At 35.0% G+C, this 27882-nt stretch overlaps 1 protein-coding gene across 6 annotated transcripts; it reads right to left on the bottom strand.

Annotated features, from left to right (window-relative positions):
* Window positions 1-26: 26 nt before the first annotated feature.
* Window positions 27-27705, bottom strand: LOC120624394 (telomerase-binding protein EST1A). Of its 6 annotated transcripts, none has more exons than XM_039890910.1 (25): window positions 27517-27705; window positions 26370-27442; window positions 24424-24557; window positions 23299-23459; window positions 22623-22892; window positions 22117-22243; window positions 21548-21831; window positions 20805-20939; window positions 20601-20710; window positions 19792-19975; window positions 18930-19419; window positions 18743-18853; window positions 17316-17513; window positions 16489-16550; window positions 15190-15341; window positions 8318-8478; window positions 7875-7948; window positions 7195-7292; window positions 6698-6860; window positions 5622-5739; window positions 4994-5164; window positions 4191-4344; window positions 2926-3171; window positions 2206-2366; window positions 27-777 (listed from the first exon to the last, which is right to left on the bottom strand). In XM_039890910.1, the coding sequence occupies exons 2-25, from the start codon at window positions 27415-27417 to the stop codon at window positions 736-738; spliced, it is 4854 nt and encodes a 1617-aa protein (XP_039746844.1). In that variant the 5' UTR covers window positions 27418-27442; window positions 27517-27705; the 3' UTR covers window positions 27-735. The 6 variants fall into 6 exon arrangements, with proteins under 6 accessions (XP_039746844.1, XP_039746845.1, XP_039746843.1 ...); XM_039890911.1 differs by having other exon boundaries at window positions 27580-27705; XM_039890909.1 differs by having other exon boundaries at window positions 26370-27705.
* Window positions 27706-27882: the final 177 nt, after the last annotated feature.

The raw sequence follows: 27882 nt of genomic DNA, 5'->3' as shown, positions 1-27882 counted from the left end.
ATTTAAAAAAATCTAGCAATCTTACAACACGATAGAAAAAAAAATAGGATTAGTGGCAACTGTAATAAAATGTATAGTAACAATTATAAAGAAATAGAAGAAAATTGGAGCTTAGTTCCTTCGCTTAAAGTAGTATTATTTGAATATTAATGACGATCTTTTTTCTGAATAATAATTAAAATCCTTATTTTAGGAGTGTTCAGGTATGCCATGTAAAGCTGTACTTATAAAAAAGTAGCGCCTTAAGCGAAGGTAGTAAGACCCTCGATGTCAAAAATGAATTTGATAAAAAAATATCACCTAGCTTTAAAAAATTAAAGTATACTTACTATATTACAAAAAAGTAAATAGATATAGCTTAGAAACACCAAGTTATTGAAATTCTATAATTAATACATACGATAAAAAATTTAAAAAGTGACAAAATAAAATTAACAATGAAAAATGTGGCTCAGGAACACGGAGGTGGAATCCTAAAGCTCTTAACAAAATTTATTAATATTATATAAATCTATTGGTGTATTATTTTTACTTATTCTATTCAATTCCTACACTAGAGTGTCACGCATTTATTGCGTCGTCCTGTCGATTGCAGAGTACGAGTTTCGACATCGACTAAAAATTTTTTTCGTGTCTAATCTAACTAGTTTCATAATGAATTCGCGTCGAATACAAATAAATCATAACAATAATATGTACTAATAAAATAGGCTCAAAGTATTGCGTCGAATTGCTTCAAACTTCCGGAGTATTAATACCAGTTGTAGCTTTAGCGTCCTGCAACAAACATTTTTATTAACCTCACATCTCCCATGGCCTAAATTTACAATAATTATACTGTACTGTACTGTATTTGGGATACATTGATCACAGATACTCGACAGCTCGACACATAATTCACAATCAATAAATAGTAGTATAATTATTAGTAATTGTAGTAATTATAATTATAAAATAAAATATATAAAAAATAGAGAGTAGACCTTATCCTTATAGTGCCATCTCCTATTAGAGGATGGCAAACATTAGGGCTAACTGAAGTTTATTAACAGTGACTTTGTACTCATATTTAACCACTGGCGTACATTTTTCAGCCAGGTTATTTGCCTTCGACCAGGCCTACCTTATCATGCCTTGTAAATTGAGTTGGAACAGGTTGTAGTTATGACTGCGCATTATATGTCCCAGATATTCGACCTTTTCATACTTCTTACATACGATAAGATACGGTGGTACGAATATGGTATTTTTAGAATATTCGAAGCATCCGCCTGTACACCTACTTTCCAAAAGCTTCCAACTTATTGCTCATTTTTAGAGTGAATTACCAGCCTTCTAGTAGACTTACTACTTTCTAATTTTTAATTTTTAATTTAAATTTTAGAATACGGCACCGTATCTTTAGAGAATGATCCTATGATTCGTCAAGTATCTGTATCGTTATACCCTTTCAAAGTTGTTTTGGCTGAGACGCGAAATGTTACAGACAGATGTTTTGCTTATGAGCATATATTTGGTGTTCTTGCAGTTGAGCAGCGAGTAGATAGTAACCTTAAATCTCGCCACTTTAATCAATTTAGATATGTTAATATATGTTAATAATGTTATGTAAAAGGAGTTATTTTAGACATTTAGGGCTTTACAAATAAATGTGGCATAACGTAGCTAAAATTACTTGTTATATCACAAGTCAACTGCTTGCGATAAACTGGCAACCTATCGAATGTCAGAGCTTGAAAAAACACTGCGTAACTAGTGCGACGCAATGCAACATTTATTTGTGGGATCCTGATTGTCTCAAGACTATCTAATACGGGCTGGATCCTTGGCGTTTCTTTTAATTAGTAATAATTGGCGGATAAAGCAGATGACCCACATGATTGTAGGTGGAAAACTAAACTAAAAGGAAAGGAAAACTTTTCAGGGCATGCAATAAACACGTCCTACACATCAACCTGAGGCGTAGTTAATATGTGCCTCACGTGCCTGTAATATCACTGAAAACAATGCCGTTCAGACCGGGTCACAACCATGCTACTTAGCGGCAGAAATAAGCATGGCGCTAGTATTTCCCCGGACGAGCTCTATCGGACAAAACTGTCCTGCTCCAACGTTTAACTAAGTATAATGAACAACACAAGTTAGTTAGTTCTGCTGCAATTCTACCTTTCGCCCTGAACAAGTCGTAGTATTTCATTGACATACCGGTGGTAGTTCCGCGTGTATGCCGGCCCACTGCACGAACGAAGGCAGGTCCCGCGCGGGCAGGTCGGCCGCGAGCGCCTTGACGCGAAGGTTTCGGTCATCCGTCAGAAGCACCACTTCGCGCACACACAATGGTTCGCTGGCCTCTGTGCCACGCGTATCTGTACGCGCGTAAACGGAACAAACAACAAGCTCATAATTTACTTATTCCAGGAAAAAACACACAAAACAAAATAGACAGAAGGATTTTTGCAGTCCACTACACGTTAGTCCTTGACTGCAATCTCACCTGCTGGTAAGATGATGCAGTAAGATGGTAATTGGCTAACATGTTAGGGGTATAGTAGTTATATTACACCCATACTTTATATAATTATACTAGCGGACCCCAGCACCATCTGTCGGGCTGATTTGTGAATCTAAACCATCCAGGGTGCCACCCAAACGCATACCAAAAAATCATTCAAATCGGTCCAGCCGTTTAGGAGTAGTTCAGTGTCATACACACGCACACAAGAAATATATATGTAAAGATTATATTTATAGTGAAGGTTTGTCGTAGCTTTAGGTTTTAGTTGGCGAACGAATTTATCACCATCCCCTTAATATTATGTAAGAACGCTTCATAAGTGCCTATGATAGGTTTACATGAATAAAGTTTTTTTTTTTAAATTTCAATTTGATTCCGAGTAGCTTTGAGAAATTATGAAAAAAAGTTACCCTTGTCGGTTGAGATGTTGGCCTGCAGGTTGAGCGCGGTGGCAAGCACGCGATCGTCATTGGTGGCGCGCGCCTGGTCCTCTTCCGCGGAGAAGGCCACGCCACGCGTCGCCATCAGAGAGCCACGCGCTGTGGCCAGTCGCACCCCCCCACTGCCGCCACCTCCCGCGATCACCCACGCCAGCGCCTCGCGCGCCGCGTCGCCTAACCGAACGCATCGCCGCAATCCTTCCAGCTCCGACACCACTAATAAACGTTCGAATTTTAAAACATTGCGATGAATTCGATGATCACGTTGTACCAATTACTGGCCAAACGACACGGTGATAGATTCTTAAATAATTTTTAATGTTATGTCATCATCATGGGCCGGTAGTTGGTTGATATGCACCAACCACTGGCCCACTATAGGTATGGCACACGTCCGACCACAGTGAGGAGGGGTTAAGGCCGTAGTCCACCACGCTGGCCGTGGACTCCACACACATTCGAGAACATTATCGAGAACTCTCAGTCAGGTGATCATTTCCTTTACCGTGGAAGCAAGTGATATTTTAATTACCTAAAACGAACATAACTTGGAAAAGTTAGAGGTGCGTGCTAGGATTCGAACTAGGCCCCCCGAAAGTCAAGTCGAGCTACTACCCACTGGGCTATCACCGCTTTTTTAAAAATAATTAATTAATGTTAAGTAATCATAATTAAAGTGATGATAGCCTAGTGGGACTTAGGTTTAACGGTGAAGGAAAACATCGTGAGGAAATCAGCATGTCTTAGAGTTCTCCATTTGTATACTTAATGGCGTGTCTACCAATCCGCACTTGGCCTTCGTGACGAAAACCTAAACCCTTCTTATACTGAGAGGGGACACTGTAGTTGGCCGGTAATGGGTTGAAGCATGATAATTAATCAGTCCGAGAACCCCTTAGCGTGACCTAGAACCACATTATAATGAGTTCCTGCAGCTCTATTGCGCATGTTAAGTCACTACTAGTTCCCTTCTTAATCAATTTGAGAAATAACAATTTCTTAACTGTGTCAAAAAATTGTCTTGCTATATCCGAGGGCATCAGTACACAACGTCCCTCAAGAGCAGTACATTCGAATCAGACAGTTAAATGCCTGATACGTACAATTTTTAAAACATTACTTGCTTTACGGTGAACGAAATAGAGAAAGTCGTAATCATGGAAGGAAAATTGTTAGACTAGTATAGTTACTGCGTTCAAACAAAAATTTTGATATAAGAATGGATTTCTACTAACCGACGAGTGGTACAGCGAGCTGATAAGGCTGGTCGGGCGTGGCGAGTACGGCTCTCAACAGCGACAGGTGATCGATGAAGCAGTTGGTATCGGGCACGAGCCATTTCGGGCGCACTTCTACCTCCGCGCTCACCCAGCCGCTGCTCAGCATCTCCTACAACAGTGAACAACCCTGTACTCTGAGTCGATCAGGCTCAGCGCAAACCAAGCGCTACACTGCTTGTTTTACAGCGGCTTTAAGCAAGTTGCATGACATTTATGGCAAAAGTAGCGAAGAAAAAACAAATCAGTTGCTCCGTTGCCGAGTAAAATAAAGACACCGAAGCCAGTCTTCGCATTATTTAAGTAACGCCTAATAGAAGGAGATTCCTAGGCACAGAAAACTATATAAACTCATCAAGAGTTATCACCTAACCTAAGAGTTTGGTGAAACGCAATCGATTTAGGCGTTACGTGAAAACGGGCATAACAAATAAATTTATAACATTAATGGAAATTAACGATTCTTAGGCGAAAAAACGTCAGCAATAATATCTGCAGGATGCTTGAAAAAAAATTAAGTTGGAAATGTTATTTGTCTGTCTTTATTTTTCTACAGGATTTGTTTGTGTAATAGAAATTTTGTAAACAATTTTTTTTTATGATTTTTGAATACAGACACCTACAATTCTGAAAGATTCGCACTCTACGAGAGCTATCAGGTGACAACGCACTTCCAGAGGCGCGGCGCCTTTTTAATAGTAGAATAATAATTAAATGTGTTTGTTTTATTGATCCTCATATAATTTCTAAGTTAAACAAACCTGCATTCGTTGACGACGTTTGTCGAGCGTCGCCTTTCTAGATTCGAGTAGTTCTTTCCTGCGGAGCAATTTTCTCGTGGCTTCATCTGCACCTTCGGGTAACTCTTCACTAAGGCTTGTCGGACCGCTTGTTAAACCACTTGTACTGCCGTCATCTTCAGAATTTTCCGACTATAAAATAAATGATAATTTAGATAGGTTAATAGTTTAATATATTATATTTTCTGTAATTTGTTAGTAAAGAGTAAATACTAACTATTACGTTTAAAAACGTCTGCACATTTTTTTTGGCGTACTTTCGAATGACATAGTTAAATTTTTTAATTTTAGAAAAAAAAAGATAATGTAGCCTTTATTCAAATAAAACTCAATTTATTTTAGTATACATATATATATATAACTTTGCTAGTATATTAAACTATGTAGCAACAAGCTATTATTGTCGTGTTGAAAATTACTATAGTGTAATTTCTTTGTGTACGAAAATTTCAAGTAAGTATGAGCAAGAAAACTATTTTATTGAATTCATTAAATGACCATTTACAATCGGTCTGCATTGTTGTTCATGGAAAATATATAATAATATATACTAATACTTATAAAGTCGAGACAATAATAAAACACTTACTAGTTGTTGCAAAGGTGGAAATTTGGGTTCACTTCGAAGCACGGCGCTAACATAACGAGGTTGCGCTCCGGTGGGATATTCCAACTTCAAAACAGGCGGCTCCACTCCTACAAGGTACCTGTATAAACATTTTAACGATTACTTTTGACCTTAAAGCTTTCTGCTGGTCTAATCAAACACCTCTATCTGCACTTTTGGCTGTCTACTTGTATGACACAGAAAATTATTTTCGAAACGATACTGTGCGACTGAAATTAACATTTATAGGCATATCCGCGCTTTACGTAGACGTGGATTCAAAATGTTCAAAAAATGTTTTACAACAACGAAAAATTCTTACTATATAGAATAATAAATTAATCCATCTCTAATAGGAAAATCGTAATATTAGCTGGTTGCATCTCATGATTAGCAATTTTCACAGAATGTGTATCACCTTTACAATAAATGCCTCGTTGAAGAAATGTGTTTCTGTTTTCTACTCGAAATTAAATATGTAGTTTTTTATTGCAAATACGGAAACCTTCGTGTACAAGCCCAACTCACACTCAGCCGCTTTTTTTTAATTTCTCATTGTTTGTCGATACAATAAAAACATTTTAAGCTATGCATACGACTTGTCAATCTTTATGTCCAGCTTACGAAAAATGGGCTTTAGAGTAGAAGTAAAACGCAGTATGCTTATATATGTATAATGCATAAAAATATAACGCAAAACTGCATTTATTCGGCAATCCCGAGCCAAATGCTTTGATAGCTAAGCGACTGTTCTTGTATCAGTGGTGCAGAAATATATATATGCCTCATTAGACGGCCGACTGACGCAGTGGGAAGCGACCCATTCCCACAACTGGAACATGTTTGTGAGATGAACATAAATGTTTTTCAGTGTCTGGGTGTTCATCTGTATATAATTAGTATTTATGTTTATTATTCATAAAAATATTCATCAGTCATCTAAGTACCCATAACACAAGCTACGCTTACCTTGGAGCTAGATGGCGATATGTGTATTGTCATTTGTCGTAGTACATTTATTTATTTATTTTATTTAGTCTTAAAGGGTCTGTACTTACTCGGTACCGAAAAAGAGCAATTTCCTGGTTCTGAGCACATGTTCAGCTGTGTGCGGCGCTACCGGTGGCTCTGTTGGCAACCACGCTGCAGCGGCCTCCATGTACATTAGCGGCGTGAAACCAGCCAGCGACGAGTCTTCTGGCAGTCGTATCGATACATAACCTGCGCAGACGCATTATGAATAAAGATAATATTGTGGTATTTATTTTTCATTATAACTATTTATTTAACATCTTTACTTTAAGTTTTTTTATTGTATTTCATACATAACTAAGTATAACGAAGACAAATTAATAGAATGTATGGCATTTATACATACCATCGTAAATGATACTGTGGTAATTTTTTTTTAAGGAAATCTTTACTTAAAGTTTTGTTTTTAAATTTTATACACAACTATAAAGAAAAGATAAATAGTGTGGAATGAATACATTACATCGCCACCACTTTATAAAAAAAAAATTAAACACTACTTGGGTAAGTGGTCCACACTTACCTTCTTTCATTTCGCTTTCAAAATCGATGGACTTATCATCGAGAGTTTCGAGTATATTCATAAGCTTCGCAAGCCAATCCCACGGGTCGTTATCGCTGCTAAATAAATAACAAATACTAAATCACAAATGGCAACGAAATTATGTGGTCATAGTGGTGAGTACTTCGGCTGCACTATCGGGGGGTCGAGTTCGAATCCCAGCACGCACGTCCAACTTTACTTAGTTACGTGCGTTTTAAGAAATTAAAATATCACTTTCTTCAACGGTAAAGGTAAACATCGTGAGGAAACCTGCATGCCTGCCTGAGAGTTCTCCATAATATTCTCTGGGCAGGGATTTACGCGAATTCTGAAGAGACTATGTATTTTTCGTCACACCTCTGTATGGCTATCCGTACTCTGTAGTACCACACTGATGGATTATTCATTCAGAAAAAATATTTCATTGTATAAGGCAGTCTTTGAAAAATTTGTCTTTAGAAAACTAAGTTCTAAATAAATTTGGAAAGTGACTAGAAAGTCTTACATTTTTAATTAAATATAGATTTCTAGTCCTGTTAAAAATGGCCGCACATTAATCACTTCGATTTAACTATATGAAAGAAACATTACCGAAAATCAAAACTTAACAATATACATGATAACATAGACAAATATTTTTACATGTTCAGAATACTTACTCTATTTCGAAATTATCAAACGTTGGCGGTGGATTCCATATACTACTATGACATAGCATCCAATCTGACCACACCTACAATGAAAGAAAATATTATTAATATTTAAAAAACATATTTAAATATATATATGAGGCAGTCGGGCCTTGTCCATTGTAAATTAAAATATAGTCTTGGTAGATTATCATCTCAGATTTTAACGACTATCACATGTTCCAAATAATAATAGAGACCGAAGGCTTAACCCGATAAGAACCAGGTTTTCCATCAGATATCTTAGGATGTTTGGAAATGTTTGGATGTTTGGGATTACCGCACTGCACGTCCGGTGCAGTGACACAATACTAAGGTATGCCACTTAAAATATATGGAAATTGACGTAGCGTCGACGCTGCGACGACGCAACGCGCTGAGGCAGAGCTTGATCGTGCTAACTGGTAGATTACCTTGATAGCAGGTAATAAGAGCAACGCATCGGCGTACTGCTGCGTGTGAGCGGGCTCAGGCAGCAGCGCGCAGCATCGTTCAAGCAGCGCGCCGAACATGAGCAGCGAAATACCAAGCGAGCAGTCGAGCCATGCGGACCGCTCACCGCCATTGCTGCTACCTATATAAACAAAGCACATATTTTTTTTACCGTAGCTTAAAAAGCGTTATATCGCTAAATGTACATGCAAAATATTGAATTTTTCGCGCTAGACTTGTTCCCACATATAAAGATAACAAAAATGGCCGGTGAAATAAGTGTATTGTGCAATACCGTCAGCTAAATGGCAAATGACACTTGCATTAAAATGCAATAATTTAGCGAAGACGATTACAGTTCTTGACAGGTTAGCTGTCTTATAATTTAAAAATATTTTTCTTAAATTATATATAAAAATATTAAAAATGAATAAAAGATACATAAATATCGAAAAATCTTTTATCGTTTAAATATTTTGAACACAATTGGTTTCTTTTTCTATTTTTACACTAATTACAGTCCGAGAAATTGAAGAATTGGACTTCTGATTGGAATGTCTGGGTCGTAAAGTACGTACTTTATATTATGTACTTATATTACGTACTTATATTCAGGTTAGGTTATATTATAAAGATAAAAGCATAAATTGGGCGTAATTGGCGTAAATTGTTAAAGTGGCTTTATGCGCTAGTATACCTACCTTTTCTCTGCCGCTTCTAAAGGCCGAAAGCCTTTTATTAATTACTGTTTACGTGTTTTCTGATCCGTAGATATAATTACGCTTACTTTGTATTTTATTCAGGCATTAAGCCATCATTCAAAGCAATAATTATTTTATTTTTGAAAAATTATAATATTCTGGACACGATACAATAAGGGGGCTGTGTTTTTTATTACAACCCTAACAGGTAAGCCCGATACCATTTTAAAATAAATCATCGTCCTTTTTAAATGCCTATTTAAATGGAAAGACGTAAGTATCAAGATTTATTAAATTAAGTTAATTAATCACCCTATCTGACAGAATAACTCACAAAGATTTGCTAATTTTAATCCTGATCGAAACATCATAGTAGGTAAGTAAAATAAAAGCTTGCAATTAAAACTTTATTAACATTGAACGTTAGGATCGTTCAGTTATAAATATCGCGTTTCTAAAACAAGGAGTCTTAATATACTTATTCAATTATTGATCCAATTATCAATATAAATAATTTATAAAACTTAATTTTCTATGAAACGATATATAAAAGTCATGGAAAAACAATTTATTGTGCTCTGAAAAACAAAATTGAATGACACCATAACTATTACTGCGGAGCATTGAATTACGGCGAGAGAACAGACATGACACATGAACGTTACGAAAAAGTATATAATAATGTTGCAATTTACTCGTCAAAAAGTGACTAGTTTATGGGATAAGAATATAGATGACGGTGAAGATGATGGACAGCTTGTCAATAGTAGCAAAGCCGGTCCGATATAAATAGAAGTAGCTAAAAATACTCAATACGGATTACACCTGCGAATGTAAGACGCCACCTATCTTTAAACTTGTAAAACAACTTCATACATTCAACAACAGGACGAGACTGGTTAAAACAATCCGACAACAAATAGCAATATGTTCCTTATTCCTAAGAGAAGAATACTATACGTTAATTACTTCGACAGCGCTTTTTTTAACCAGACTGCGGGAAGCATAAAAGTGGTATATATTCACACTAATCAATTTATTACAAACAATGAATATTGACCGAAGTAATTTTAAAATTTTTGTTTTTGATAAGCAACACCACATAGATCTCCGAAAATACCTTATCTACGCACGCTTCGCTTCGATACCGGAGCACAATTAGAATTTGTCGACTTTCCGTTTTACGATTATGTTGATGTACCTATTTAAATGAGTTTATTTAATTTCAACTAAATCTTTTAAGCGACGTAACGTTGTATGTATGACTAACATTATATTTATCAGAAGTCAATATGATGGACACTAAGGATAGCTCCCTTTAAAAAACAATTTCAGAACTATTAAACAAATCAAAGTCTGTTTGTTATCATTTAGTTTAAACTTGTTGATGTTTTTGTCCCTAAATTACATTCAATTTAATTGACGATAGTGCATATTATTTTATATATATATTTTAAGTGATATTTAGACAATTATTTTTATAAGTCAAAAGTAGTTACGTACAACGTTACGTCGTATAAAATAAAAACAAAAATTACAGAGTTGTTATGGAATCGGTTTGTTGAACTTGACGGCGTTATGTGTCTGCTCTACGTGCGCAAGCGCAGTGCGCAGGCTCTGACCCTGCAGTGCAACAACCTCTACCTCATCATTATAAACCTTTATATACGTATAAACACTAGATGCGCTGCAACCTTCAAATTATAGATAGTAAAATAGTCCAATTAAAAATGCCGTGTACTTATAGGGAAACTACTGTACTGAGTACTGTACTGTACGATTCTGACGGTTTTTTAACCGATTTAAAAGAGAAGGAGGTTGGTGTCGCTGTTAAGTGTTACAAGCAGGAAACCGGTAAAAAATTGAAATCGGTTTCTGACATTAATCTATGGGTATAGGCATCATTTAGGTTAAGGATTAGGTTTTTTGTTAAACGGTTAAATAGAGAAACCATTTATCCTACTATTTCGCTCAATTAACATGTATAAACCGGATTACCGAAGTCCTTATTTTTAGATCGCGGCATAACTAGGTTAACTATGACATAATAATTAATATCGAGCATAAAAAAACACATTTCTTGTCTTGGATATATAATATACCGCTTTGACTTTCAGATTTTATATTATTATTGGTTGTTATAGCTTCAGAAGAAATACCCATACATTAACCATCTACTTATTACGTTTCATGCGATACAGCCCAGTGATAGAAAGTAGTAGACGGTCAGTAGAGGTACGGAACTCTTTAAAATACTTAGTTATTTAACTAACAATACTAATAATTACATAGATAGATATTTCTTATTGATTCACAAAATTATTGTTTAGTACATATATGACTAACAACAGTGACTTTTTATGCTTAAACAATATCACATGATAATAAAGATTGGTAAACAAAAAGTAAACTATGATAATAAACATAAAAATAAACGACAACTAAATTACGCATTTCCTTTGTGCTAACCTGCCACCAATCACTGTAGTCCTGATGGTAGGCACCATAACTAATTGCATGAATCTAGAAAATAGCCTTTTTTATCGATTGAATAATTTCTCGCAGCGATTGTATTCGTTTCGGTTCGCTTGCCTGAGAAGGTCACAAAAACTAGAATTCCAAGTATAAAATTAAACATAACAAATAGATTTTAAAATGCCTCATACGAATGAACCTGCTTATTCAAAAAGTTTTTTTTATTTTAACTACGGGATGCAGCGCATGCAATACAGCTATTTAGTCTGATATCTTTTTTAATAAATGACGCATTTTTTTTCCAATCGTACAGGTGGTTCCAAATATACAAACTTTATGTTATACTAGGTAGTATAAACTCAAATAACTATTGAGTATCATTTAAATTCGGCGTGTTGCGAGGCCTTGAAACAGACAGTAAAACTCAAAGAAAATTCCAATTTTGGCTTTATAGTATCGAATATAGAGTGCCTCCGAAAAAAATGTATTAAATATCTTTAATCTCTTTATTTCGGCATCTCATTTAATGAGGGTTAACAAATTCGTCCCAGTCCCATGACTCTCACCACACCATGACCCTCATGATACGAGTAACTAAAATATTTACATACATTTACTAAAATATTTTTTCTTATATGTAATCTCCCTAAAATCTACCCCTGAAAAGCGTGAAACAGGGATTGGAAGATTAAATGAAAGAAGTTTTGGAAGTAAGAATATTAAAATCTACTGTTTTAAATAAAAATTCTCTGAAAACATTTGCTTTAAACAGTCCTTAAGTTTGTTGGATAAGGGATATTGTATCGGAATACTATACATATATATTACAATTTGAAAGAGAGCTAAATCACACGAGAGCTAAAACCTGGTATGCCCGGGTTGATTCAAAAGCCAAGGCGCGCGCCCCAATCGACATTTCACATCAAAAATGTATATGTGCTTATATTTTTTTAGAGTAATAAAATTTTAAATGCATGAATCAATCATATATTTTTTTTAATTAAACTCGGCGAACATAACGAGTAATCGGAACGAATTAAACTCTGCAAAAAATTAATTTAAGAGTTCCGTAGGCAGCGGACTAAATATTGTCATACGTATTTTTTGTAACTTTGCTACAGCAGTTAAAATAGTCTGATATTTTTGGAATTTTTTGTTTTTTTAAATAAATGATCCTGAAGATAAGCATTCTTTGCCATGCTATTAGTGCCCGACTACTACATCGTGATGGGTTAAGTAAGCTTGTCACTTTGTCAGGCTGCGTCTGTCTACGTATCCACTGGACTAATTTAACGCCTCACTTCAGGCCACGTTCAAGAGGCTACAAATCAGTCCGTCCATAACTTGCGCAGCCAGCGTTGAGATATGCGCACATATTGTGTAGGGCTGCAGTGATAGCACAGTGATTTCATAAAGTTGACGCAGGCCTCTGACATTGTGCACGTGAAATAAAATTCAAACAATTAAATATCGCACTTACTTTAACGGTGAAGTAAAAATTCGTGTGAAGTGTATAGTCACTTAAATTTCATAATGTAGGTACACCGGCAGAAGAACTTAGCAATTTACATTTGTTTTAATTTTTTTGTAAATTTTTTTAAACTTTATGTTGTACTTGTTTGTTGAATAAATTATTTTTTTTCCTTTTTTCTTATGTTATTATTGATTAGATTTATTACATATTTTCAGATTTGCTTATCTGAAAATATGTAATAAAAGAGAAAAAAAATGATAATATGAGCAGATAAACGAAAGTAAAATAGACACAATTTTTCATCAGGCGAAGTGTTGGGTTCATTGTGCCCTGTACCTACTTATCATAAAGGATCTAACGTCATTACGTTCTGAATCCATACTAAAATATTGATACCTAGCATAACATTCGTTCGACGTAGGGAATACATCAAGTACGAAAAACCATTTTCTGCCAAATTCAACAAACAGAACCTTTCAGTGCGCAAGGCACTTCGACATAAAATGCCAACTTCCCCTGCGGATGTACGCTGCGCGCGGCGTCCTTTGGTGGCGCAGCGGCGACTGTGACAAAATGGGCGGAGACGGCACGGCACGAAGGCGACCGTATCTAAGCAAATCTATTTTACCAATCCGCACCTGGCCAGCGTGGTGGACCACGGCCAAAATAGTTAAAAACCCTTCTCATTGTGAGAGAAGGCCAGTGGCCTGTAGTGGGCCTGTAATTAGTTGTAAATGATAATGATGATGTATAAAAATGACGTCATCGATCACGTAGTCATACGTAGCGTCCGATAGCGATAATTGGCGCAGCGTTGAGATGCGCACACGAAATATAGAATTAACAAGTGTATCCAATAGTCTACGACATCCATAGTTTTCATTGAGGCTAAGTACCTATAGGCACAACTTATGAATAGTCAAACACAATGTGTGTATTAATAAGTATTATTTTCATATCTCATGTTCCGAAAATTGGCGTTCTTTATCTAAACTGCTGGTTGAAAACACCTCATTACTTTTCCACGGGTGGTATTCAAAAAGAAAAGTCAGAACAGCCAATAATCACTTTTTTAACACTTTTGAAACGTCAAGTTGATTTGTCTATCATTCACATGTGTTGCAATGTGATGTGCGATTCAATAAGATTAACACAATAGGAAAATATAGTTACCCGTAACGAAAATTTATTATATGTTTGGGATAAACTAAAATTACGATTTTATGAAGGGATATGTGATCACTTAGGTTAAGTTTCATTTTATTTAAACAACTAAAAATATTAAGAATAGTGGAAATGGAAAAGTAAACGTAGCGGCAACGTATTCTAGGTCGCATTGTAGTTTGCAATGTATTGAAATCGAATTTGAATATGTCATGCTTTCAAAAAAGTGAGATGCGGATTCCATTCAGATTTCGAATTAGAAATTATATAAACACCTTTCCTAACTATTAAATATTCTGGAAATTTCGACCTGCACAATCAGTCCTGTTTATGGCTGGAGACCAAAGTTGATGATCAAGTATTGAAGGCTACTGTGGAAGCGGATCCATCGCAAACCACGTCAGTGCTAGCTGCACTGTTTTAATCTACTTGAAGCAAAATGGGAAGTTGAAAAATCTACCAACATACGCGCGTCGAGTGCTGTGTTACATTACTAAACCGGCACAACAATAAAGGGATTTTAAAAGGAATCATTACCTGTGATGAACAGTGAATTCTATACGATAATCGGAAACGCTCATCGCAATGGCAGAACCCTGGCCAACCCGCCAAATCCTGCCCCAAGCGAAAAAACAATTACTTGTAAGCGTTTGGTGGACAAGTGCCGGTGTCGTTCACTACGGCTTTCTTAAATCTGGCCAGACTATTACGGTCTTTTGTCAGAAATTGCAAACCATGATGGAAAAGCTAGCTGCTAGAGAACCGAGGCTGATCAATCGCTCTAGACCACTGCTGCTTCAGGGCAACGCTAGACCACACACTGCACAACAGACGGCTACTAAATTAGTGGAGCTTCAATTTGAATGTCTAAGACATCCATTATACTTCCCGGACCACGCTCCAACGGATTACCATTTTTTTCAACTTTATGGTCTTCAATTACAAAACGCCAATTTTATATGAAAGGATCTAATATGTACTAATGTATGATCTAATACTGTGCTTAAGTGGAAAGACAGAGGCAGTTCTTCTCGATTACCTTTAAGCGCTGCGGCGGTTGTCTCCACGGCGAACATGTTGAGGGCAGTAAGCTGTAGCAGACGGGCTGCGGGCGTGGGCAGCGGTTGGCGGTGCAATAGGGCGCGGAACTGACGTAGCATTTGCGCCGCGCTCTCGTGAAACGTCTCCATGCTGGTATAACAACGTTTTATATTTTAGTAGCCTGCCCTCTGCCTTAGCTGAGTAGTAAAATGATGTATATGACTTGACAGTTACATCATATAAGGGTATATTCCTATGTTATGAGTTTATAACAAATTAAATGTAAATAGTAAATAAAATTGAGTTACGTTCGATTCTAGGTTGATAAGCTTTGAATATTTATATTTTAAAGTTGGTGTTGTCGTTAGTAAACTAATGTTTCGTAAATCAAATTTGAAATTACAAACAATCTCTATGTTGACAAACTGAAACAGTATTTTTTTGCTTTGTCATTGGTCTCCACACTAGTAGGCCTCAGTGGCGTTCCTAGGGTCTTGAATTTGAGCAAGGCTATTTACCTAAAGGACCTTTGTATGAGTGAAAGCAGTAAAATAAAAGCCCCATATAAGCCAATGAGTGTGAGTGAACGAGACAAAGCGAGAGCTCCCATCGTGTACGAAGACACGATCGTGATACTTCAGCGCGTACCCATAGAACAAAAAAAAAGTCATCATTATGTCATTCTATCAGCCGGTTGCCACCACCATACAGTCTACCTGCCAGAGTAATATAGTGCTTGTATTCATTTATATATAGTCATTGGCCTTACATTAAGCAAGCCAAGCAAGCTCGGCTTTTCGGCTTCTATTCTTCTATTATATTTCGAAGGCTATATAAAGTTAGATTAACTTACTAATTCAATAATTTATAAGTCATTTAAAAATAATAAATTATTATGTACCTAAAGTGATATTTATAGTAAAATAGAAAAATATAATTAAAAGATGTTTTGCAATTTTATTACAGACTAGCGATCCCCGCTAGAAAAAAATACCCCCCGATTTTTAAACATTCCCCATTGCTGCCATGCTCCTATTACTCTGAATTTTCTGTGCCTACCCCGCACTGCACAGAAAACATAAACGTGTAACTGGATAAAAACGGTACAAAAGCATAGAGCGTGGAAATCCTTTCAAAAGATCTCCTGCAGTGGATATCCAGTGGTTGAGAATAAAATCTATTTCTCCAGTAAAATAATCGCTTTATTCTAGAAAAATATTAAGCTATAATTTTATAGTATGTAAGAAACATATTCTTAGATGAGAGAGAACCTTATTATTAATCAAATAGTACTCACCCAATTTTGGTTATTAATTTTCCGTGTACATGTAAGTAGCTGGTGATGAAATTCTTATTCAACTGCAACAAATAAAAATTAAACACATTAAAAATCAACATAATAAGAATAGCCTAAGGGCACTATCCTGTTCTCCGTAACATTATTCTCTGTTAACCTTGTTTTCTTTTTTTTTGATAATGTCATAAAAATTACAAAATAGAGTAAAAACAATTAACCACAACAAGGTAACTCACCTCGTCTCAAACACAGGGCTTATGTGACAAGGCATAACACTTTATCTATCTATAATCTTGAAGAAGGTGTCGCCATACGTTTCTTATTTTTTTTTAGGCGCCAGATGTATTATACTAGGGCGTGATATCCTTTATTCTTTTTAAAACCATGGACCTGCAACCTACGGTATCGAATTTTGACACATGAAACTTCTAATTTTCTAATATTCAGCAGTTTATATCCATCGGTGAGCATGATGATATATCAAAAAGTAGAATCAGTGAATTAATAAAACTTCCAAACCTAGATTTAACGGCTGGACTATCGAATACTGGGGTGGTAAAACCAAAGAGCCATTACTCAGTAAGTTTTCTAATTTTTTTTTATATTTTTGCATTTAAATGTCCTGTTAAATTGTACTTTTATGACATTATGTTAAATAATTAAATATAAATTTAATATAATATGCTAAATTTATTTATAATAATATTTATCTAAAACTCTCCTGTAAAATTTGCGTTATGTCGGCGGTAATTGGTCCCCATATTTTAGAAATAAAAAACAATTAGACCTGGACCAAACTCGATATTCCGGTAGTAAAGCCTCGTTACCTCAACGGGTGTCATAGCTTGCAGCGTGTCATCGGGCGCGTGCCGCAATGTGGTAGTGCGGTGGCCGCTCGGACGCACCCACACCTCGCGCCGCAGCCCCGCCCCCGCCCCCGGCCCGCGCGCCACACCCTCTCCACCACTCTCAACTCCCTTGGACGTCTCCACCGCGGCTCGACGCTTACGCTCCGCAGTTTCGTACTGTCAACATACTCCATACTTACTGCTACTGTTATGGTAATTTCTCACTAAACGGTAGACATCACACGATTCAATTATTGTTTTTTGATACGAAAGAATCACAAAGTTACCTCTAACCGTGGATAAACAACTCTGTAATATTTTTTTTTTTGGTGTTAAAGACTCCTAGAATGCATAAAAAATTGCAAAAAAACAAAATGGCAATTGTACTCAGGAATCGAATCAAGTCATGCCCATCTTAAACAGGCCCACTTATAGTTCCATTCAACAAAATTCATATTAAATGGAGTTTAATTTATATCATCTGATGCACCCAGGGGTCCTGAAGTCAGTGAAACTCATAAAAAGGTCACAAAATAAACTGGAACTCATTGTGTAACTATGTAACTAAATACGAAATAAACTTGTACTCATAGTATAACTATATAGGTAAATACATTTTTGCATAATATACTGCAAGCTTGAATAGTATTTGCTACAATTTCAGTCGCGATGCGATAGCAGCAATCGCGGTTCTAACTTTCAAGGAGTTTCATTGTCTGTCACCGAAACTCTTCATCAGATCTTTATGAAAATTAAAGTGGACCATTTTGAAATATACTCATTTCGACCGAAAAATAAGTTAGCAAATCCGTCTATAAATGACGGAGTTATGTCCAAACATACAAAAAAAAAAACAACCGGAACAAATTGACAACTAAGTCAGTTAAACATAGGTCACAATTATGTATTATACAAGCGCACACATTCAAGTGTATAAACGATGTCAATTAACTACAATTAATTAGGATTGACAATTTATGTTTTCAGGTTACTTTTACATAAAAACGGAAATATAAGTATCTTGAAATTATCATACTCTTTCTAAATCTTTAATTAGTGATACTTTTAATAGGTAGAGGATTGGTAGGTACCCTTTTCCCGAATGACCTAGTTTTACCTGTGTCCAGAATTACAACTTTAATAAATAATTTTAGTAGTAAGTTTCTGTGTTATAGAACTGTTCTAAACACAAGCATTTTAAAATTTTAATTAATAAAATCATGGCTTATATGAGAAGTACATAATAACAGAAATGTGGTATAAGTATAACATAGTAAAATAATTTATAGTTAAATTATTTATGTATCTAGGCTAGCGTAACTGCTCGTAAATGTGTAATACAATATTAGCATATTTTTTGTATTGTATTACAAAAACAAAGTGAGTACTGTACCAAATAAACTTACTTTTTTTCTATTTTCATCAAATAACGATAACAAACTTTCGCGTGCCGATTGAAATGGATTTGAGGACATTAAACTTCTCATATAGTAGTAGACTGCATCTAGTTTTCTTCTCTGAAAGAAAATTTATAAAAATGAGTTTTTTCAAAACAATAATTTGAATAAAATTGCAAATTCCAATTTAACTTACGGCGTATATAGCTAATATTGCTAACTGATTATATGGCCTCCCATTTTTAGGATTTATTTGCTGAGCCTTTGTGTACCAAAATTTGCTCTTAGCATAATTGTTAGTTTCGTTTACTTGTTCCTTATATCTTGCTAAATCACCGAGAAAAACATATAGCTTCTGTACTGAGATCAAAGCCAAGCCAACATAACCCAGGCCCTTAGGCGGCAAAACGTGATTATCGTTTATGTAATCGTCCGTATTAAATTTGTAAGTCTTCTCTAACATCTGCACGAGATTCTCGAAGAATATATTTCCCTCTTCGATAATAACGTTAATCAGTTTAACGACCTCGGGTTTCTCTTCTGGAGTGACTTGAGAAACACTCTTCCTCAAACATTCAATAAAGTGGTAGTACAAAATTTTCCAAAACTGGTGCTCAATGTTATCTGCCTGGCAGTACTTCAAGTCTGACATTAAAAGCCTCTGAAGTGCGCTTTGTAAAAAAATCCTGTTGAAACAATATAAATAAACATTATAATACGTAATACAATTTTATTAATATGAATGCTCAATATTATTGATATCCTGGAAAAAAATTATAAAAAATATTTTGTTAGTCCACTATTTGCGGCGGCATGCACTGCATACGTGCACAAAAACACTTACCGATTATTTTTTTTGTATAACTTGTAAATGGGGAGGACTTTTGCTCTTGTTCGTCCTTTATGCCTTATCATAGTCACGAACGTTTTGAACGCAACTGACCATCTGAGTGTTATTATGCAGATAGAATTTTCCTCCGTTTGAAGTCCCAAAATTATTCACATCAGGGTGTTTCTATAATGGCGCGACTTTGATGTACATAATATGATATAGTTACCTGGTCTCGATGACGTCAGGCCAATTGGCTGCGAGAGCAATTGGGCCACGCAGCGTGTGCATCTTGAGAATGGCATCAGCACGGTCCACTTTTTGCATCAAGGCCACATGACGCACCCCCCGGGACGCTTCCGAGCCCTCATAGCCGGACCCCACGTTCACACGATTCGAGCACTCCTTCGCACCTGTGATTCAATCGGATAGTCCAAATCTATACATCAAACGTTAAATCATATATCTATTAAACGAAGTCCAACGAAAAGCAAAATAATTAATGTAAACTGTGTGTGGAAGGATTATGTTCAGCAGTGGACGTTTGTAGGCTGTAGAAGATGATTATGTTCATCACATTGGCATTACTGAGTATTCTCTTTTTTCACAAGTAAATTTACATTAATTATCAATTTTGTTGGGGTTTTTTTAGTGAGTGCGGCTTAATCAAAAAGGGAAGGAAGATCTAACGAAGCTCTTTAGCTGAAATGGAGACAGGCACCAATAACTGTCAGCCATGATAATCCACTCACATCATCTAAATAATCAGCGAAGGTATCGTAAATCGTAACATTAAACCACTCTCTGTACGTTCTCAGCAAAAATAATACAATTTGACAATTTTGTATCCGTTGATAGGTCGTAACTGCAACAGCGAATAAATGCTATTGAGTTTTAAGTTGCACATACGCAAAGAGAAGATGAAGCAACACGCAAGACGAAGTATAAAGGCATGCAGGTAGGAATATTAGATTTGCAGAAATATTACGGATTGCCAATAAAGTTTGATGTAAGCTATAAGAAACCTTGCGTTTTTACCTCGCTCCATTCTCATGTCTTGTTTTGTTGGGCTAGCTTGTACTATTATTGGTTTCGACGGATTCTGATGGTCAAATAAGGATTTTTGCGATTCAGCATTTGCTCCGCGACTGAAATTATGGTAAAATTTTAATTAACATAATAAGGTTAATTTAAAATAAGATAAATTTAATATTCCAAAATATTATTATCAACGTTACATACCCCTGTTCTTTATGTAAATGAGATATTGAGCTTTGCGGTAAAATTAAAAGTCCAGGTTGCGAACCAGATTCGGTTACAGATTTTTCCGATAGAACACTGTTTAGTCTATTTCTATTATGTGTTGATTCCGTCTGTCTAAAATATCACAAACAGAAGGAAAATGCAGTGTTAGCAACAATAAAAAAAAAGCAGGTGCAAGTTTCAATAAAACATTGAAATAAAATAAAACGAATACATAGAATAATGAGCATGCTTACTAGCATCGCTTAAAGAATTACTGTTTTAATATTGTTGATGCACTTGATTCGGAATTCTTACTACCTTTTGCGCGTTTCTTTAGGTTTTTGTTCATCACGCAGAAGTTTGTTTTCCAAGGATAAGAAGTATTTAATGTCCAGGATGTTAGCTATCTCGATGCAATTTTGCTAAGATCGGTATATACCTATACCATAAATAGGTAAGTAATAAAGTTAAAAAAGGTTTTAAGGTTATTTAAATCCCTCGGGATCGTTAACCTGGTGGAAAAAGTTGCCAATGTCCGTATCCAGGGTGCAGGTTTTTGTCGAATATCGGTAGCAAAGAAACAAATAAACAAACAGACACACTTTTGCATTGGTATATCCAGGTATGGCATATAAAAATGCAATAATTTTAAAAATATTAGTGCTTTAGGCGATGGTATTTGTTAAGCCCACAGTTGTGATGTATAATAATGATTGTGAACCACACTGATTTATGCTTACCGATCACCATGATGGTGTTTCTTGGATTCCAGGATTTCTTCCCGCCAGTTGACATTGGTAGGCGCGGGGGTGGCCCCGGCTGGGTGTGGGACGGGCTGCATGTTTTCCGGATTCCGGCGACGACGTCCGGCGCGCTTGCGTGAGCGACGGGCGCCTCCCGACCCTCCGCCAGTGCCCCCTCCAGGGTTTTCACCCGCCTCCCCACTTACAACACTCGGTGTCGGCGACTGTTTTCTCTCGACACTGGGTGTACGACCTCCGTTCCACTTCGGGTCCCCTTTCTTCTAAGAGCAAACATATGTTTTTCAGGTGAATATAAAATTTTATATTTAATAGCTTTTATATCGCCAGGTTTTTGTTTTAATCGCACTACATATATTCAAAAACCATATACGAATAATAATGTTATAGAAACTTAAGTTTTTAAAACATATTGGAAAAAAAGTAATTTAAAAAAACTTAAAAGGTTTTTATGAAATACCTAGTCTGTATTTTGGAAAAGATTTTCAGAAATTAGTTTTATATTCTAAATATAAATCAGACCTACATAATTATAAACGACTTAATACCTGAGCAGCTGACGACCATGTAGCAGCTTTACTGGTAGGTATTGGCATCTTAAATCCATCACTATCTTTAGAACATCCGACACGGTTAGTAGAGGTGTCTCTACTGTTGCATTGAGAAACTATTTTCCTGCGAAAACCATACACAATAAACCAATACACTATAAACATCACGCAATAATACACAGTACCTGTACTGTACACAGTACCAGTACTCAGAGGACTTAAAACTAAATTCCATGCCTAAATTAAAAGGTGTAGATCAAACAAATTTCGTAACATATAATATGTTTGATGAAGACAGAAATAAACTATTTGGTCTATTATTTAAAAAAGTGTTTTAAATAATATACCAAATATTATGATAGTAATTATTTTTGAAGCCTGGGCAGCCTATTTACTTACTATGACTTTCATTATGAAAAGTTACTTTTATTCAAACAATCCTAAAAAAGCTAACATACAAATAATACGTATTTATAAACATAATTTTTTTTTGTTTGTCTTACCTTTCAGAACTTTGTTCTCGGCTATAAGATCGTAATGAACGCCATCGATCCAAATCATCTCTGCTGTTTCCGATAGTTGAAGAGCGATTGCTTCTATGACTATCGCGTCTTTCCCTTTCGCGTTGTTTGAGAGCAAATGCCGCAGAGTCTTGTTGTATACTGACATTGCTGTCTTTTCTATTACGTTCAAGCTCATGCTGTACACTAATATTACTATCCTTTCTATTACGATCTTTCTTTTCCGTATTTTGCTGTCCTCGGCTAGTGCTCCTATTAACGTTATGTGACTTTATAGTTAGTACAACTTTGAAATTGCAAGAAAACATAGATGGGCCTAACCAGAAAATTAAAAAACTTGTTCTGTGGGCACCAAATTTACATGTCAATATATTAGATTTTTATTTTCCTGGTAAAATTTTTAACTTTACAGAGAAATAAATACATAAAAATCTCTTTAATTTTAACTGCAGTGGATCTCATAAATGAATTGGCATTTCAGGGGAATTAAATAAGATTTGCAAACCTTTTAATTAGTAAGCTAATTTAATCATTTTATTTTGTTTTTTTGCATGTCTATGTTTGTTTATTTGACTTATTAAATTCATAAAGATTATAATATTAAGTCTTAAAAAGTACTGAAAGTAAGACACACAAAGATAAACTATAAAAGCACTACCTTCTGTCTCTGCGGCGAGATCGTGCATTTCTTTTAGACTCACGAGACTCTACTGGTTTGACTTCTTGAACATTAGTCGATTTTAAACTTTGAGAAAAAGAGGTAGAAGTATCACAGGCATCATCAAATTTAATGTTTTTTTCGACCTCTTCTGTCCAATCCTATAATCAAACAGCACAAAATAATTATTTCTGAATACTTAGCAGTGAATCTCGACTTTTAATAATAAAAGTGGCACAATCTTCTTTGTGGCCAGAAATTTCTTTATTTTTTTTTATAATACTTTACAGTAATAGAGGTTATATATACCTACATCGAAATAGCACCTAGGCTATAGTTATATAAAGATATTGTGTAAATTGGCCAAAATATAAAAATAAATTCTAATAAGTCGAAAAAAATGAAAAAATGTATTGTGGGATTGTGACTACTTTTTACAGTTCTAAAAAAACCGCGACAGCATATAATATCTATATATTATGTGGATACTCTATTTACAATGCGCATTTTATAGAATTTTATTATTTCTGATGAAGCGATAAAGGTATTTTATCGCTTCTCATATTTAAAACACACAAACTTTGTTTTTTACACTTAGTAATTAAGACATATAGTTTGTTATGGGTAGTGCCGGTTAAAACAGAATGCGGCAGCGCGCAGGTTGGCAGAACAGGGTACGACGCGACAAAAACATTTCTTGCTCACAAAGAATCAGAAATCCAACGCAGACAAATCCGATACTATTTTTCATGCGAAAGTATGTCTATTTGTTGAATCTAAATGAAATTTGAAAAACATGTAGCTTTGAGACGGGCATTCGATAACATTTAATCCCAAAAAATTCCAGTAAAAGATATCCTCGGGTTTTGAAAAAATAGCATCTTATCTTGGTGAAATATAGCATAGAAATCCTGGAGACGGTCATTTTATATCGCGAAAATAAAGGATTCCTGTGGGCTTTTTAAAAACCGATTTAAACGCGGAAGAAATCTCGGGCAACAGCGAGTTCTGTATAACAATTAAATAATATTACAGCTGTTGCATTCATGTTAGGATTTAAGATGCTGGTTATACTTACGGTTCAAACATAAGCATGTAATGCATATAGCAACAAAAGTAACTTACCAAGTTAGTCATATCAGAAAGATTTGCAGATATGTGTGAAACCAGTTCAGAGTCATTTTGGTTTTCACTTTTCTCAATCCTATTTTCTAATTCAATTTTCATTGTATTTGATTTGCTTATTCCGTTTTTTGAGGCTAAAAGAAGGAAATACCTGTCTTATAATGTAAACAATTATTTTGATAGTTTTTAGTTTTCTAGTAATATTATATTACATTGAAAACTATAGTCCATTTGCATTAAGAATATAGTCAGAGCATAACAGTGCGACAGCAGGGTAAAGATGAATTTACACTGGAGTAAAATTTATAGGTTACAAAAGATTATTTACAAAGGATATAAACTAACTATCTCAAATCAATATAAGGACATTTTTTTATTTGTACATTAATCTTTATTTGTATTAATCATATTATAGGTCTGGTAATTAAAAACTTATTATTAATGCTTTCAAGTCCTTAAAACCATTAATAATAAGAAAATTTTTACATTAGTACACAAAAACAAATTGAGCAAATGGACTCAATAATTTCAAAGCGCTTTCAATAAATCGTAACTATGAAATTGACTTTTTAATTTTTGGCTTCCTGGTTGAGGGCTAGGCTGGTTAGGAGGCTAGGACAAAAATAAAATACTATTTTCCCCACACAAATTCCAAATATACTACACACACAAATATACTATAAGAGAAAATGTTATATTAAAGAAAATTAAATAATTCCATTAAACCTATTAAACAAATAAATTATTAGTAGATATTATAATAATTCAAATAACGTTTTCTATTATGATTTGGAAAAGTAATGCTTTATAAAGACATGAAAGTTCTGGCCAAGGTTTTTGAACTTTTAAAGGACATATGTTATTATTTATTTGGATACATTATTTGAAATCCTCAAAAACTAAAAATCTTTTTATTTGGCAGGCTTAACTTGTAGAATTTGAAAATAATTATATCTTATTCCTAGAAAAACTCTTACATTTAGAGACAGTGGTGCCCATTTTGTATACACAAATCTACATAAATTTACCAGGTCCAACAGTAGTGCTATAATTTTCACAATGCATTGTGGAAAACCATACCATTTCTTTTAGCCATGTAAATTAATATATATATATAAGTTTTGGTAATTTCAATGAACTAATTTATGCTGCTAATAACAGCATATATGACATTTCTCAAGAATATAATTTGTTATTAAAGAGAATTTATATCATCATTTTTCGTATCTTTCTATTCATTTCATCAGAGGCTGAATTGAGTGAGCACTCTTTGTGCCCAATTTCAAAATTCTAGGTCTCTGGAAAATATTCTAAGCATTTTAATATAATCAGTCAGTAAGTGGGACAGTATGAAAATTGGCTTTGACGGCTATTTAATATTTCATTTTATTGTATAACTAGAAGCCACAATTTTATACTGCAATAGAAGGCTATTGACTTCAATATTCATGTTAAGATTCAACTAGATATTTGATTGACAAAATGGGCAGCAACACAAGGATGGACGGACAAACAACAATGTGATTCTGTAAGAGATCTGTTTTCCTAGAACCCTAAGAATTTCATGGGTTATAGTGAATTAGATGCAACTATGACCTCTTTAACAACTATTAGTTGTCCAGTCCATTAAAGTTTTAAGATAGCAATGGGCTAGACATGTGCAGCATATGAATAAGCAAACACCTCCTTTCAGGAAAACAAGCACAAACAATAGAGATCAATGGAGGAATCTTTTGAGATGGCCCAGGCTTACAAAGCCCCTTATTGCTGTAGATGATGATGATGAGATATTGTATCTAATACAACATACATATTTCTATAACACAATTTTATATTTAAGTATACTGTTACAAATTGTCACACAAATAGACACTAAACAAAAACTGATTGTGAAAAAGGCAAATGTTAAGAAATCTGAGTACTTTATATTAGGTACATTAACTTACCACTATCATATAAATTCTTTTGTTTTTCTAAATCACTTATGAAGGGGTTTGATTTTTCGCAAACACTTTTATTCTCTATTATATTTGGTTCATATAAGTTGATGAATGAGTTACTGGGAGTAGATCTTCTTGAATTTGTAACATCATAATTCTGTAAATATGAATTTACAAACTTCTCCTTATCAAAGTGTTCATGATCTCTTAAACGTCCTCTTCCTCTTGAAGGCAAAGTTTGGGACCAGTTTGTATTGTGAGAGCTATTAAATTGACCTGGATTATATGCAGACTGTGTCATATTGTTGTGAATATATCGGTCTTTGTTTAACTGGTCTACACTATCAAAGCTTTGATGTCCTGATGGCTCTAAATTATACTTTTTTCTAAACCTAGGTGGTATATTGTCTAAATTAATTATTTGCTTCGATCTAGCATCAGTTGGAAAACCAGCTGAATTTCTTCGCCCAGAGGGAGGCTTAGCACCGGACCCTGATTTGTGGCGTCCTGCCCATGTCTCCATACTTCTGCTATCTCTATTCCTCTCCAAATTTTGATGAGTGGGTGATATTGATCTGGCTTCTGACCCTTGCCTTTGGTTTCTATTAGAAGTTTCAATTGGGCTATCCTTCTGATGAAAATCTTTCCCCGGGGTATTTCTAGGATAAAACCCTGCACCAGTAGAGCCATTATCTTGTTTAGTGGGCATTCGTCTATTACTATATTGACTAGAACTTTCACACTTTAAAGATGATTTTGGCTCTTTGTCAACATCAAAACTTGAATATTCTGACCTTGGTACATACAGTTGTTGTTCAGGCTTTCTATGTCGAATATTTGCAGTATCTCTACTTGAAGTATTGACATCTTCACCATTTACAGAATGCTGAGATCCATAGTGGCAATGTTCTCTTCCTTTCGGACCGTTATCTAATTCATAAGAATCCATTTTTGCATCCATACCATACCTAGATCGTCTTAAAGGCCCACTACCAGGTTTATACAGCTTCTGTTGTGGCTTGTTTTTTTTATAATCTTTACAGTCATCATCCATATCAATATCACATAGGGAGGAATTGCTAAAATAACGTTTGCTAAATTAAAACGTAAACATTTTTGCTAAATATTAGAGCATTTTCAGCATCTTACATACATCGTGTTGGTTATATTAAAATTACTTTATTAACAATATATCACATTTAAAGTTCTTGCTTACTTAAAATCATATAAATTTCAATTAGATTGCTTCACCACAATATTAAAGTTAATATCAAAAAATAAAAATGAAAACAATGCATTAAATACGTTTGTATTATTCCGTAGCGTTTAGGTATAACATACGAGTTTGGTATCCTCTTTGGTATTTGAACCACAGACTAAGCGATTGTATCTCAGATTGTATCCTCCTAGGCACAGACCTAAAAAATTAAACAAAACTTAAGACTCAGATACTGGATTTTGGATTGAGGATACAAACACAAAGAAGCACTAGGAAAAAACTGTTCAATGTGCGTATCCT

Source organism: Pararge aegeria, chromosome 6, assembly GCF_905163445.1.
Source record: "Pararge aegeria chromosome 6, ilParAegt1.1, whole genome shotgun sequence".
NCBI classification, from domain to species: domain Eukaryota; kingdom Metazoa; phylum Arthropoda; class Insecta; order Lepidoptera; family Nymphalidae; genus Pararge; species Pararge aegeria.
This window is presented reverse-complemented; position numbering and strand designations above follow the sequence as displayed.

What these genes read in the sequence shown, in the direction of transcription:
- LOC120624394 (XM_039890909.1), bottom strand. Translation starts at nt 27,417, where the DNA reads ATGGATGATGACTGTAAAGATTATAAAAAAAACAAGCCACAACAGAAG. An exon ending in TTTCTGATATGACTAACTTG is followed by an intron (nt 23,460 to 24,423) that starts GTAAGTTACTTT and finishes GTTTGATTATAG; the next exon opens with GATTGGACAGAAGAGGTCGA. An exon ending in AGACATGAGAATGGAGCGAG is followed by an intron (nt 19,976 to 20,600) that starts GTAAAAACGCAA and finishes ATTGAATCACAG; the next exon opens with GTGCGAAGGAGTGCTCGAAT.